The sequence below is a fragment of the Anolis sagrei genome, chromosome X (assembly GCF_037176765.1).
Source record: "Anolis sagrei isolate rAnoSag1 chromosome X, rAnoSag1.mat, whole genome shotgun sequence".
Classification (NCBI taxonomy): Eukaryota; Metazoa; Chordata; class Lepidosauria; order Squamata; family Dactyloidae; genus Anolis; species Anolis sagrei.
The window spans coordinates 41,148,545-41,163,952 of record NC_090034.1 but is presented as its reverse complement, the minus strand read 5'-3'; the positions used below and the strand labels follow the sequence as shown (position 1 = coordinate 41,163,952).

Genomic DNA, 15,408 nt, shown 5'->3' with positions numbered 1-15,408 from the left:
AAATCCAATTTCCAGGGGGAGGGGAGGTTCTGGAGGGGGTGGGCACCATTCAGGTTGTGTGGGGGAGGAGAAATGCTGGTCACTAATATACCAGGGAGAAGCGCAACAGAGTTCTTGAGACCCTGGAGAAAGTAGGATGTGGTAGACCCCATGACAGACCCCCCTGGACTTAAGATCCTGCTGGTAAACGCCAGGTCCATCAACGGAAAAACAGCTGCCATCCAGAACTTGATCCTAGATGAGAGGGCGGACCTGGCTTGCATCCCTGAGACCTGGTTGGACAAGCTGGGTGGGGTAAATCTCACCCAGCTGTGCCCACCTGGCTTTGGGGTGCACCAGCAGGCTAGGAGGAGGGGTCGCAGTAGTCTTTGAGCAGTCCATCTCTGTGATCAGATGTGCTGTTCCGCAATCTTCCGAGTTTGAGTGTGTTCACCTGAGGGTGGGATACCGTGATAGCTTGGGGATTCTACTGGTGTACCGTCCACTCCGCGACTTAGCAGTCTCCCTGTCAGAGCTAGCAGATGTGGTCTCCAATTCGGCTCTGGTCTCCCAGCACTTGATTGTGCCGGGGGACTTTAACATTCATGCAGAGACCACTTTAACAGGTGTGGCTCATGACTTCATGGTTGCCATGACGACCATGGGGCTTATCACAAGTTATATCTGGACCTACCCATCAGGCTGGACATACACTCGACCTAGTTTTCATTGCGGACAGCGGAACGGTCAGAGTGGAAGAGCAAAATATTCTTCCATTGTCATGGTCTGACCATCATCTGATCAGTTTTAGACTTGCTGTGACCTCTAACCTTCGCAGGGGTGGAGGACCAATTAAGAGGGTCCGCCCCAGAAGACTGATGGATCCAGATGGATTCCTGAGGAATCTCAGGGTTCTTCCTGTCATGGAGGCTGGCGATCCTGTCGACGCCCTGGTTGATCGCTATAACAGCGAGATGTCCAGGGTGATAGACATGATCGCTCCCGAACGTCCCCTCTTGCTGCGCAGAGACACACCATCTCCTTGGTTCACTGAGGCGTTGGCTGTGATGAAGCGCACGAGAAGAGGTCTAGAGTGCATCTGGAGAAAATCTCGAGGCTCTCCGACCAAACACAGGCTAGAGCCTCACTTAGGGCCTATACCGCTCCTATACAGACAGCCAAGGAGACTTTCCTGATTGCCCGTATAGTGTCTGCATCCAATAGATCTTCGGAGCTGTTTCGGGTCGTTGGGGAGCTCCTTCACCCCCCTGAGGTGGCCACTGACGACCCGGCAGCTCGGTGTTGCAATTTTACGCACCACTTTGCAGATAAAGTCACTCAGATATGCCTCAAGTTACAGACCAGAGGAGGTGACCAAGGCATCTGCTCGTCCGGTTTTGTGGGATTCTTTCCAGCTGGTTCATCCTGATAATGTGGAGGGGGTCCTTGGGGCTGTGAGGGTGACGTCAGCTCTGGACCCTTGTCCTTTTTGGCTAATTAAATCAGCTAGAGGTGGATTTATTGATTGGTTTGTGCTGATCATTAATGCATTGTTGGAGCAGGGGACATTTCCATCTGGTTTGAAACAGGCTGTGGTCAGACCTCTCCTGAAAAAGGCCTCCCTTGACTCCACGGTCTTGAGCAACTACAGACCAATCTCCAACCTCCCTTTCTTGGGCAAGGTGCTGGAGCGGGTGGTCGCTTCTCAGCTCCAGGGATTCTTAGATGACATTGATTATCTGGACCAGCCACAGAATGGCTTCAGGCCTGGTCACGGCACCGAGACGGCTTTGGTCATCTTCGTGGATGACTTCCGTAGGGAGCTGGACAGGGGGAGTGTGAACCTGCTGGTTCTCTTGGACATCTCAGTGGCTTTCGATATCATCAACCATGGTATCCTTCTGGGACGACTCTCCGGAATGGGCCTTAGGGACAAGGCTCTGTCGTGCTCCGGTCCTTCCTGTAGGGCCGTTCCCAGATGGTGAAGCTGGGAGACACCTGCTCGGATCCCTGGCCTTTGACCTGTGGGGTCCCGCAAGGTTCCATTCTGTCCCTCATGCTTTTTAATATCTACATGAAACCGCTGGGAGAAGTCATCCGGAGTTTTGGAGTTGGGTGCCATCTCTACGCAGATGACACGCAACTCTACTACTCTTTTCCACCTAACTCCAAGGAAGCCCCTCGGGTGCTGAACGAGTGCCTGGCCGCTGTGGCTGTCTGGATGAGGATGAATAAGCTGAGGATAAATCCTGACAAGACAGAAGTCCTCCTGGTCGATCGTAAGCCGGATCGGGGTATAGGGTGGCAACCTGTGCTGGATGGGGTTGCACTCCCCCTGATGTTACAGGTCCACAGCTTGGGTGTCCTCCTGGACTCATCACTCAGGGGTTGGCGGTGACCGGGAGGGCTTTTGCACAATTAAGACTCGTGCGCCAGCTGCGACCGTACCTCGTGAAGTCGAATCTGGCCAGGGTGGTCCATGCTTTAGTCATCTCCAGATTGGATTACTGTAATGCACCCTACGTGGGGCTGCCCTTGAAGATGGCCTGGAAATTCCAACTGGTACAACGGGCGGCAGCCAGGTTACTAACTGGTGCGACTTACAGGGAGCGGTCAACCCCCCTGTTTAAGGAGCTACACTGGCTGCCATTCATTTTCCGATCCCAATTCAAGGTGCAGGTTCTTACCTACAAAACCCTGAACAGTTTGGAACCTGCCTACCTGCGTGACCGCATTTCTGTGTACAAACCCACACGGTCTCTTCGTTCATCTGGAGAGGCCCTGCTCTCGCTCCCACCTCCCTCGCAGGCGTAATTGGTGGGGACGAGGGAGGGCCTTCTCGGTGGTTGCCCCCCGACTCTAGAACTCACTTCTCAGGGATATCAGGCATGCCCCAACATTGGCAGTCTTTAGGAGGAGCCTGAAAATGTGGCTGTTCCAGTGTGCCTTCTCGGAATAAGGAATAATTCCCATCAGAATGTCCTCAAATGCATTTTAACTACCAGCTAGGATTGCGCTCCCCTCACTTCTTTAAAACCCTCCTATTAGATATATCCTACCTTGTTCATGCCCAGCATTTATTTTTTAATTTTTAACTATTACATCCGGCCCGGCCATAGTTTTTAAAATCCTGGCATGTTAATGTTTATATGTGATTTATTTAACTGTATTGTTGTTATTTTTTGTTTACTGCTTTCTTGTTTATTGATGTGTTGTTGGGCTTGGCCTCATGTAAGCCGCTCCGAGTCCCTTGGGGAGATGGAGGCGGGGTATAAATAAAGTTATTATTATTATTATGTGGTCAGTGTTCACCAAAGGACAGTTGTGGCACATGGTGTGCGCATGCACATTTGCACAACTTTGCTGCATCCTGTCACCTAGGAACATCTGCTCCAAACAGTTTCCAAGCTAAGGAGCAATACATTTCCCCTGAGCCCCTCACCCCACCCCAGCCTACTCCTGGCAAAGTGGGACAAAAGAGAAAGAAGACAATTCTGTAAACATTTAGCTTCCTCAAGGAAGCATCATTAGCAATCCCAATAACCAATCTTGTCCCATTCTGCTGACACACACTGCCCAATGTTGTCTCAGAAGTGCTCTTTGACTCTTATGGATGATCAAGGCATTGATGTGTGGAGATGGCACCATTCCTGTCTTCCTGTTCACCAGAACTCATCCTCACCAATTTATTTATTTTAAAGCTATTCTCTCTTTCTATCCACAGCTAATATTCAATTGAGACATCTGAAGTCCTGGAGTGTCTTGAAAATAAAGTTGGGCATTCACTCTAGGCTTCAAAAGAGTTATTTCCCATAATAATTTAACCATGACTGATTTTGAATATTTAAATTAACTGCAGTAGAACCCAACGTAACATGTTCCTAAGCTCTTCCTTCTCTGTGTCCTTGAGGATGGGGTGGGTGTTTGAACTTGAGGCTCAAGTAGGGCCAAAGCCTTCTCTCTACACTACGTTAGTATGATCAGGGTTGAACCAAGGCTATGCTATTCCTTTATGGCTATGCATGAAGTTTAAAGAGACTGGCCTTGGCAGTATCTCTCTGAGGAGCCTTCCCTCCACGCAGTGAAGGAAAGCATGCATCCTGTCAAAGGGGAGAGGGATTCCAGCTCACCATCGTAGGTCAGGACGTGTCCCTTCTTCCCCTCGTAAATGACATGTCCCTTGGGCAAGGCATCTTCTCTCACTTTCTCGGCTCTGCTGGGGCTGTCTTCTCCAATTATCCTCGTAATGGTTCCTTTGTACAGCACTTCGGCTGGGGTGCCCTTGGAAAAAGACCAAGATCTGTATTTAACGGTGTCAGAAGCAATTAAGGCAGAAGCAAAGCACGCATCCACACGCACCACAGAGCGAGACAGATGAACACTCTGTTCCAAGAGACAGGCCGAACAAAAGGGAGTGAGAACAAGCAAATGCCAGCCCAGAACTCGGCTTCCTGTCACAACTGATCGCAGGAAACTTACAGCTTAATTATCGAAAAGCACAATAATCGAGAACTGGAGTTTTGGCAGCGGAGATGAGGCAGGGAGGGGAAAATGGGTTTCAGCTTAAGTTTTCTGGGAAGTGACAGGGTTAAGCTGAAGATGAAAGAGGCAGGCATGGCAGGCCAAGGAAGAGCTGCAACTCTGGCATCAAATCTCATAAGCCTGAGGAAACATAGAGCTGGAATGGATGCATACACAACAGACACAGATTTGAACCTTCCTTTGACCATGTCAAGGTCCCCCAGGCAGCATTTCACATTGATCTTTACAAACCAATGTCCCCGGTTTATTTGAGCCCTCTCACCAGCCTTGAATCTCTTCAGTGTACAAAGAGACCACTAGGCTTCTACATTGCTGTACTTGAGGCACAGATCTGGATTTGTGAAAGAAAATTCCTTCTAAAATAATCAATGAAATCCCATTATATCAGATCAAACCATGAATTTATCTAGGCCAGTAATATCTATTCCAGAGATGGGAACGCTTTGGAACTCCAGTTGCTTTGGAGCACCCCATAAAAATGGTTTCTCTAAAAAAGCTGGCAGAAGATGGAACTGAGAATCAGTAGATTATTATACTTTGCAATGCGCCTCTGCTAGATCATACTTGCTAAATGCAGAACCAATAATAATAATAGCAGCCAACACACATTTGGGTGTCTTAAATGTTAACCCTGTTTCTGGGCATATTTAAGCTGCAGATTCCAGAAATTGCACCAGTTTGCCCTATCAGCTCTATTTTTGAGATACTGAACATATGCCATAAACCAGCGGATGCAGTCTCTCCAATGCAATTTTCTGAATCCCAGGAACAGCCCTAAAAACCAAGACACCATGAACAGGGATTGTTTTCTGGTTGGACTGTGTAATATCAGCATTAACATCACCATCGCCATCATCACCACCACCCTTATCTTACTGGCCTCTCCTTGTGGATTGAACAGCAACATATTAAAATACAACATGAATCATCAGTTAAATATGTACAACCCAGTTAAACCTCAGTCTAAGAGAACATATACAATCAATGCATATTAGAATCATACTGCTGGAAGAGATGCCTAGGGGCCATCTAGTCCAACCCCCTGCCGGGCAGGAACTCCACAATAAAACACTCCAGAAGATTCCACCACATTATGAGGCAGCATATTTCACTGTCAAACATCTCTCAGTATCAGAAAGTTCTCAAAACAACCAGAACATAATTTAGAATTCATAATTTAAAAATAATATGGATAGGCCTGCTTGGAGGCAGGTCTTTATTCCTGTCTTAAATTTAGATAGCACAGCTGTCAAATCTCTTCTGACAGATCTTTCCCCAGTTTAGGGGCAGCTGAAAAAACAGTCCTCTGGGTGATCATTGTCTACCTGGTTCTAGCTGACTGCAGTAAGCATCTGCCAGAGGATCGGAGAGTCCTAAGGGGTGGATTATACAGGAGGAGAAGTCTATCCTACAAGTAACCTGGACCCAAAACATCTAGGACTATAAATACAACAACCACCCCTTTGTACTTTGCCCAGAAAGTAATTGGCAGCCTGTGTAGTGAGTTTAATATAGCTGTAATATGATAACTTCAAAATGTATAGGTGAACAAATCTGGCACTCTTTGAAAAGCACTTCAATCATCAATAGGAATTACTCTCTTTTAAGTATACAAGACCTTACTTCTAAAGTTGTAATCATGTTTTGTGCAAACTAGGTAGCCCCTTAGCAGCCATGAATTTGATTCATGGTATTTTAACCACAGGGCTCTTTCAGGTCCTCAAATTTCAGTGTGGTATTATTGCAGATGTAATAAATACAATCACAGTTACCTATAGGCAGGAGTTGAAAAATGAGGTTGTATTTATATATTTCTACAATAGGATACCCACAAATAAAAATCTGGATGTAAAAACTGAATGGAAGGGTACTACTTCAGAGAAATGAGAATATTTTATCTCCCTCCTAAATGTTAAAAACCTACACTAGGTGAAGACTAGACACGTGTACTTCCCCATTAGCTATGAATACACTCTCATCCACATTCTTCCCTGCATCCAGTCCATCATCATAAGAAGCAGCATCAGAATGGCAGACATCCTATCTTCCTAAACTCTCATCTGTTTTCAACCAACCTCCAAAAAGAGCCTCAAAACAATGGCAAAGTAGAGACCTACATGCGTGATAGAGCCTCGATATGTGATGGGGGAGTCTGAAGCTGGCCTTGTGCTCGGGATGCCTTTTGTGATGCTTCCTCCTGACATAGATCCCAAGGACGTACCTGCAAGACAGAACCAAATCAGAAGGGCTGCAAGCCTGGAGGAGACTAACCATTGCAAGTGAAGGCTCTGATGGAGGCCATGCCTATCCAGACACCTTTCAGCACGGAAGAGATCAGGATGGTATGCAGGAACATCAAGAGCTGCCCCTTGTATCAGGTCAAACCTCCATCTAGCACAGGACTATTCTGCCTGGCAAAAGGTTCGCAGGATGACAGATATAAAAGGTTGAACCTGAAGTGTACCACACTGTCGTTCTATCACTGAGGTAGCTTTCCAGTCCTATCTTAAATCTTCAACTCCTGACAGATAAGGGCTGGCATTCTGTTAGTGATATATACACAAGGAAGTTGTACTATGTATTAATCGAGAATTATTCCAACATAAGTATTGTGCTGACAGCAGTGGAAATGAATGCTGCACATTGTAGTTAGGCTCTGCACTTGTACACTACTCACTGTACAATGGCACCCAATCATTAAAGTGTTGCTCAATGTGGGTTGTGAAGTGTTAGCGCAAGGATCTCTGCATGTAAACATTAACACTCCATTGGAAATTGGGAATGGGGCCAAGGGGTGCAAAAGAACTTTAGCTGACTAGAACCTTGGTCATCCAGAAAAGCTTATAGGGAAAAAGTTGACACAACTTCAAAAAGCCTATGGTCTGAAGGATTGTATTCTCTTGTATCGCCCTGCAAGGTTTTGAGATCTTTGGGAAGAACCTTCTTTCTATCCCATCAACTTCTGAGGCATATCCACTAGTATGGATCATTAATGGCTGCTCTCAGGTCTAGAACATGCTTAAGGAGACTCTTGATGGCTCCCTATCGGTTGTCCTTCCACTGACAGGCAAAGGCCTTATTGTTTGGGTAAATCTGTGCCAAATGACCTCACTTGACATGGAAAGTGCTTAAAACTATCTAGGGAATATTTTCACGAGTACATAGTGGTTTCCATTTTTAATATTTTATGTATTTGCACTGTTTTAATAGAAGCTGCCTTGTTTGTGCAGACCAGAATCATAGAGTTGGAAGAAACTCATTCAGTCCAACTCCATTTCACCATGCAGGACTGTACAATCAAAGCCCTCCCGACCAATGCCTTTCAGAGAAGGAAACTCCCAGGGAGTGTATTCTACCGTCAAGAAGTTCTTCTAATCCCAGACTGTGGAACTCGCTCCCAACAAAAACCAGAATAGTTCCATCCCTGATGGCCTTCCACAAGCTGGTCAAGACCTTCCTCTGCCAACAGGATTTTAGGGAAAGGGAGGCTCTGAGGAGGGGGGCTTATGAGTTTTAAAGGCCATTTTAATGTATTTGCTGTATTTTAATTCTGCTTTTACCACACTATTATTATTTGTTTTTTAAACTTTTGCATTGCTCTTTTAAAACTGTTTAGTGTGGATAGATGTTAGCTGACTTGAGTCCCCACAGGGAGAAAGGCAGGATATAAATAAAGATAATGATAACAATTATTATTATTATTATTATTATTATTATTATTATTATTATTATGTTTAGGTGGAATCTCTTCTCCTGTTGTTTGAATCCAATTCTTCATTGTGCCTTAGTCTCTGAAGCAGCCGAAAACAGGCTTGTTCCATCTTCAATATGACATCCTTTCAAATATTTAAGCATGGTTCTCATGTTTCCTCTCAACCTAAACATGCCCACCTTGCTAAGTCTTGGTTTCCAAACCTTTGGCCATTTTGGTCACTCTAATCTAGACAAGTTCTAACCTATCCATATCCTTCTTGAATTGCTTTGCCCAGGACTGGACACAGGGTTATTATTCCAGGTGACCAAAACAGAATAGAGTGGGACTATGTCTTCCCTCGATCTTGACACTGTAATCCTGTTAATGTAGCCTAGAACTGCATTAACTTTTTTAGTAGCCACATCACACGTGAGCTATAACTGTTACAAACACTAAATTGATCCATCAATTGATGCCACAAAAATGCCTGCTTGGGGTGGGTAGGCTCTTAAAGGCACCACAAAAGAGATGCACAACATCAGCGATACATTTCTGAATCGTTCAGATTGTTGTTATTGACACAGGAATGCAACTCTCACAATCAGTTGTGGGAAACATGAGAGTTACACCTAGAGGTAAGCCCCTCAGCTTGCACACTGTGATCTCCTTACCTCGGAGAACAGAGCTTTCTTGTGATGTCTGCACAACCAAGCCTTCTGGTTGACCAGCCTGACTCCGAGGAGAGAGCTGCTCCTGCTTCACTCCAGGGAAAGGGGCTGGAAAATATGGACACATATAGCAAGGTTGTAACTTCATGGCATTGCAGACCAAAGGAATTAATTTTTGCACTTTCAGTTCATTCTTGTTTGACTTTCTTCATACTGATTTAACAGCAGAGGGTCCAATATTAATATCAGAATGGTGAGTGCCGCTTGTCTTACCCAGCTTCTTGAGGTCCATCGCCGCAGGCAGACCCATGGCCATAGAGCCAATGGGGACTTTTGCGTGCTCAGAGCTGAAGGGAGTCTGAAGCTGGTGAGGCACCCCCTAAAACAAAGGTATACCAAAAAGCGTTTGTTATGGAGACATAAGTCCAGACTGCACCAAAAGCAAAAAGTATCAAATGCAGTCCTGAAATTACACAATCTCAAATGAGAAATGCCCCAAATAAAAGATACCAATTACACCTGTTGACATGAGCAATTACTGCATGAGAGGCAACCGTAGGCACATAATTCTAGACTAAAAATAAGAAATAAAAATTCATGAACCAAGGAAGAGATAAAGAATAGGACATGGAAAAGGACGAAAAGGAAGAGATCCTAGTCACAGCATGTATTAAATAACAGCATCTGGAAACATCTCACAACATGCACGTTTTTGAATGGGAAGAGCATACAGTATGCTACTATTGTTGGCTTGTTCTTTCAAAATTCTATAAAGTTACTGGTTAGGAATATTTTTACCCCACACTTACATTGCAAATACACAAAAACTGATATTGAGCCTCAAATTATTCTCAGAAAGCAAAATTCTATTGTAAAAAATGTTTCTCTAGTTTTTTTTGGACTGCTTTCAGTAGTATATTGTGGGGGTAGACTACTGATGAAGCCAGAACTAGAATGCAAAACCAAAGCAAATATGTGCAATATTTGCATAATACACAAAGTACAGGACTCATTTCCCCCCACAACATCTGGATTGGCTTTTTATATGTACCCCCTTCCTGGTGATAGACTACATAAAGTAATGTGTTTATGAGAAAAGGGCAGAGTGAGTTCCCAGATAAAGGGTCATTTCATAAGGTCTAAATACAGACTAGGGAAAGCAAGCTGGTAGCAGATGGAATTACTTGATAAAGAAAAACTAAAAAGAGATAACTGTCAGGAGAACAATACCATTCATATAGATTTGACAATGGCTTCAAAGCTAATGGGGAAGCAGTGGAGAGATCAATACAAAGAATAGATACTTGAAAGTGCTCAGTGGCCCGGTCTCATCATATACTTCAAGTTTTCTTTCTGATTATGTTCCTGCAAGAGGTTTAAGTATATTTCTACGCTCTTTGTTGCACCACTAAGTTTCTTGAACATGTGTATGGTTGCACACCTCCATCATTCTGCAAATATTTCTTTGTATGTAATCCTCATTCTTAAGTGTAATCATTTGCCTATACAGTGTTCCCACTTATCGCAGGTGTTACATTCCAGGACCACCTGTGAAACGTGAAAATCTATGAAGTAGGGACGCTCTCTCTCTCTCTCTATATATATATATAGATAGATATAATAGCCTTTGCCGTTTTGCTTTTGCTGGTGGGAGCTGTTGCCCCAGTATTGTCGCGCATCAGAGGTGGGAGGGACCATCCAAGAGAGAAAAAGAGGGCCAAGCCTTCCCTTTCCTCCTCCTCCTCTTCATCTCGGGCGGACTTTGTGGCTGGAAAGTGAGAAAGCGAGAAAGGAGGGGGCACGCAAGGAGAAAGAGAGGAAGGAAGGAAGGAAGGAAGGAAGGAAGGAAGAAAGACAGACAGAAAAAGGTTGCCATCGCATCCCAAGCTCTGGTAGGCGAAGGAGAGGAGGGCAAAAGGGAGGGAAAAGAGGAGAGAAAGAAGGAGGGAGGAGAAAGAGAGGAAGTGGAGGAGAGGAGGAAGGAAGAGGAGGCAGCACTTTGCAGAGGCCGGCATGGCATGGCTTTCTTCTCTTCCTCCTCCTCCTCCTCTTTCTCTTCTTCTTTCTGTGATCTCATCCCTTTCCTCCCTTTTTGGAAAAACTGCAAAACAGCAAGTCCGCGAAAAGCGAACCGCGAAGTAGCGAGGCAACACTGTACTTATCCTTTCCTACCCTGGACTTTCGCTCACACCATCCTTGTTGTTTTGTTCACCACTTATATTAAATTATAAATTACTTAATGGCAGGAACTTGTTTCTTCATGAGAAACTGCAAGATGCATCCACTCACTCATGCTATTCTTCCATTCAGTACTCTTCACCTGTGGGATCTAAAGTGCAGATCAGGCAAAGAAGACCACATTGACCAACAGAGAGCATTTTCCATGCATCCTCCACGCACCAATGCCAAAGCATTTACCTGAGAAATAGAGCCAAGGGGCCTTTCAAGAACTGAGGAATGTTTGGTGGAGATGAGAGGAGGGGGGTTTGAGATGGCGGACAACCTCTGGAGACAGGGGCGAGAGCTTTCATGTACATTTAAAGAGACTGGGTGACCTGAATACAGAATAAAAGAAAAAGAAAAACATATTTTTAAATGGCGTAGTTTTTTCACAATAAAGATCTACTTTGTCTCAAAGTAGGTTATGAAACTATAATAATCAATGCCCAGTTTACACAACTGGTGCCCCACTTAACCACAACAGGCTCTTGGTTGTGGGTGTTTTGCCCAAGACTCTGTAAATCTGGGTTTGTTGACTGCCTAAAAGCAAGAGAGATTACAATGCACCTGTCCAACTACAAAACATCTCTACCAGCGTTTGTTTTGGTTGGCAACCCATATGTTATGCAGCCATGCTCTAAAAAGCATCCAGGTTAACACTGGATTTCTTCCTGCAATTCTTTTTGCTGTTCTCTACTTACTTTAATGGGTTCTTCCACTTCACAGAGTCACAGATCCACCAATGTCGATGGCAAAACCACTACCTGCATCAGTTCATGTACCTCTACAAAGCTAGAGAACCGAAAACTAGTCAGTGTGGACATAAATGTAAACCTGTCTGACTCACCTGGGGGGTTGTACTGAAACACATGGGGTTCTGCATGTGGAGAACTTCGAATCACATCCCTTGATGTTCCTTGGTACGGAGGCCAGCAGGTAGTGATGACCGGCTCCCCACCAAGCTTCTGCCCATCTGGGAGGGAGTGGAAATGCATTGTTTTCTCTGAAAGGGAACCAAAGTACAGTAAGTCAGAATGTCCCATCTAGAATGCTGGCATTTAGTGCACTTCTGTTCTGATTCTTGAAGAGTAGTGGTAGTGGGCTTGGCAACTATGCATTGGGCCACTTCCACACTATTCGTTATTGCACATAATTTTGACTCTAGTACCTTTCTCACGGCTAGAAGAAATAATATGATAAAAGCACAATGAGGTCACCGAAAGAAGGAAAAAAGGGGGTAGACTGGATGCTGGGTGGCATTCTTCCTACAGTCTGGTCCAAACTTTGCAAACACAGGCTACTAAAAAGATCAGGAACTTTTGATTCTCTCTAAATATTCTGTCAATCCTCCAGGAAGTATGTCTCAGGCTTTTGGGAACAAGGAAACTAAATTACATTCACAAAATATGAAAACATGGTTTTCACCCACACTTTGAAATGAATGTGCAAAACCAGATGGGAGTTCCAAGTGAAGATATCTTACAGGCAGATAGCACATGGGGGCCTCTGTTTTTACCTATTTTTTGTTCTAATTTCCTTCCAGTCCACTCAATTAAAAGGGAAGATCTAAACTACCCAGACAATGCACTACCCAGACATACAGAAAGAGGGGATTGTGCATGGGACTGGATGAAGAAACTGCCCAGGCAGGAGAGCTTTTATACAGAGTTACTCATGGAGATGTGGAGGCAGAACTTTGGTAAAGCAGAGAAGTTATACATCTCCATGAGTAACGTTTTATAAAAGCCAATTTGTGCTTTATAAGGAAAGGGCTTCTTTTGTTGTTTATTCGTTCAGTCGCTTCTGACTTTTTGTGACCTCATGGACCAGCCCACGCCAGAGCTCCCTGTCATGGGTTGCCACCCCCATCTCCTTCAAGTTAAAGCCAGTCACACAAGGATGATAAAACATCAAAATCATCATGGCGTCCCCTGGGCAATGTCCTTGTAGACGGCCAATTCTCTCACAACAGGATGCTCCTGACACGACAAAAAAAAAAAAAAAACCTTCAAGGATACCATCCATCCATCTTGCCTTTGGTCAGCCCCTCTTCCTTTTTCCTTCCTTTCTCCCCGGCATCATTGTCTTCTCTAAGCTTTCCTGTCTTCTCTTTATGTGGCCAAAGTACAGGGTGAGGCAGCATAACGTCCTTTTTTAAAATGCGTGCCATTCAGTCGGTTGAAGACATAGTGGAGCGCTAGTGGTCTCGTTTGAGAGGTGGGAGTATAAAGTTTTGTCCTGACACAGTTTAGTTGTCATCATGTAATGGAACAGTGAGGTGCGTGCTTTTGCCGTTGAGGCCTACTTTTCGAGCGGATTTGGAGTGGCTGACCCCGTTCTCCAGATTTGGCCTCTTGTGATGTTTTTCTATGGGGTTTTTTTTTTTTTGAAATCCTGTGTTTATGTGAGCCGTCCAAGGACCCTACAAGATTTGAAGACCAACATCCAGGAAGACATTGCCAACATAACGCCTGCTATGCTGGCAAGAGTCACGACAAACGCCATAAATCGGTTTACTTAGTGTATGGAGCATGGAAAATGGGGGACGTCACCTACCTAATTTGATCTTCAAAACTATGTAAAACAAAACTTTAGGTATGCGCCTACATTATAAAAAAAATCAAAAAATCTGATTCATACAATGGGTTTTATTAAGTTTTGAAAAAAGGAAGTTATGCTGCCTCACCCTGTACTTCATCTTTGCCTCTACTATCCTTCCCTCCAATGAGCAGTCAGGCTTTTTTTCCCTGGAGTATGGATTCGTTTGATCTTCTTGTAATCCAAGGCACTCACAGCATTTTCCTCCAGCATCACAGTCCAAAAGTGTCTATCTTCCTTCGCTCAGCCTTCCTTAAGGTCCAGCTCTCACATCCATAGGTTACTATGGGGAATACCATTGCTTTGACTATGCAGATCTTTGTTGCCAGTGTGATGTTTCTACTCTTCACTATTTTATCGAGATTGGTTATTGCTCTCCTCCCAAGAAGGAAACATCTTCTGATTTCCTGGCTGCAGTCTGCATCTGCAGTAATCTTTGCAACTAGAAATAAAAAGTAAGTCATGGCCTCCATGTTTTCTCCCTCTATTTGCCAGTTATCAATCAGTCTGGTTGCCATAATCTTGGTTTTTAATTTTTTTTTAACTGCAACCCAGCTTTTGCACTTTTTTCTTTCACCTTGGTTGGAAGGCTCCTTAGTTCCTCCTCACTTTCAGCCATCAAAGTGGTATCATCTGCATATCGAAGGTTGCTAATGTTTCTTCCAGCAATTTTCACTTCAGCCTTGGATTCGTCAAGCCCCGTACATCGCACAATGTGTTCTGCATACAAGTTGAATAGGTTGGGTGAGAGTATACAATCCTACCGTATACCTTTCCCAATCTTGAACCAGTCTGTTGTTCCATGGTCAGTTGTTACTGTTGCTACTTGGTCGTTATACAGATTCGTCAGGAGACAGACAAGGTGATTTAGTATTCCCATACCACTAAGTACTTGCCACAATTTATTATGATCCACAGAGTCAAAGGCTTTAGAATAGTCAATAAAATAGAAATAGATGTTTTTCTGAAACTCCCTGCCTTTCTCAATTATCCAGCGGATATTGGCATTTTGGTCTCTCGTTCTTCTGCCCTTTCGAAACCCAGCTTGTACAGCGTGTACATCTCCATAAGTAACTTTTTCATAAAAGTCAATTTGTGCTTTATAAGGAAAGGACTTTTTGTTGTTTATTTGTTTGGTCGCTCCTGCCTCTTTGTGACCTCATGGACCAGCCCACGCCAGAGCTACCCGTCATGGGTTGCCACCCCCATCTCCTTCAAGTTAAAGCCAGTCACTTCAAGGATACCATCCATCCATCTTGCCTTTGGTCAGCCCCTCTTCCTTTTTCCTTTCTTTTCCGCCAGCATCATTTTCTTCTCTAAGCTTTCCTGTCTTCTCATTATGTGGCCAAAGTACTTTATCTTTGCCTCAAATATCCATCCCTCCAATGAGCAGTCGAGCTTTTCCCCCCTGGAGTATGGATTTGTTTGATCTTCTTGCATTCCAAGGCACTCTCAGCATTTTCCTCCAGAATCACAGTCCAAAAGTGTCTATCTTCCTTCGCTCAACCTTCCTTATGGTCCAGCTCTCGTATCCATAGGTTACTATGGGGAATACCATTGCTTTGACTATGCAGATCTTTGTTGCCAGTGTAATGTCTCTACTCTTCACTATTTTATCGAGATTGGTCATTGCTCTCCGCCCAAGAAGGAAACATCTTCTGATTTTCTGGCTGTAGTCTGCATCTGCAGTAATCTTTGCGACTAGAA

General features: G+C 44.4%; 1 protein-coding gene across 16 annotated transcripts in view; it reads right to left on the bottom strand.

The window, feature by feature from the left end:
• The window catches only part of NCOR2 (nuclear receptor corepressor 2), a 343,965-nt gene that overhangs the window by 37,180 nt on the left and 291,377 nt on the right, over nucleotides 1-15,408 (bottom strand). For all 16 annotated transcript variants that reach the window (XM_060785561.2, XM_060785569.2, XM_060785570.2 and 13 more), the window contains 6 exons: nucleotides 11,951-12,106; nucleotides 11,302-11,438; nucleotides 9,157-9,262; nucleotides 8,887-8,991; nucleotides 6,639-6,742; nucleotides 4,110-4,260 (listed from right to left, as the gene is read on the bottom strand). In XM_060785561.2, the coding sequence (XP_060641544.2) occupies nucleotides 4,110-4,260; nucleotides 6,639-6,742; nucleotides 8,887-8,991; nucleotides 9,157-9,262; nucleotides 11,302-11,438; nucleotides 11,951-12,106 (759 nt within the window). The remainder of the gene's footprint in view (nucleotides 1-4,109; nucleotides 4,261-6,638; nucleotides 6,743-8,886; nucleotides 8,992-9,156; nucleotides 9,263-11,301; nucleotides 11,439-11,950; nucleotides 12,107-15,408) is intronic.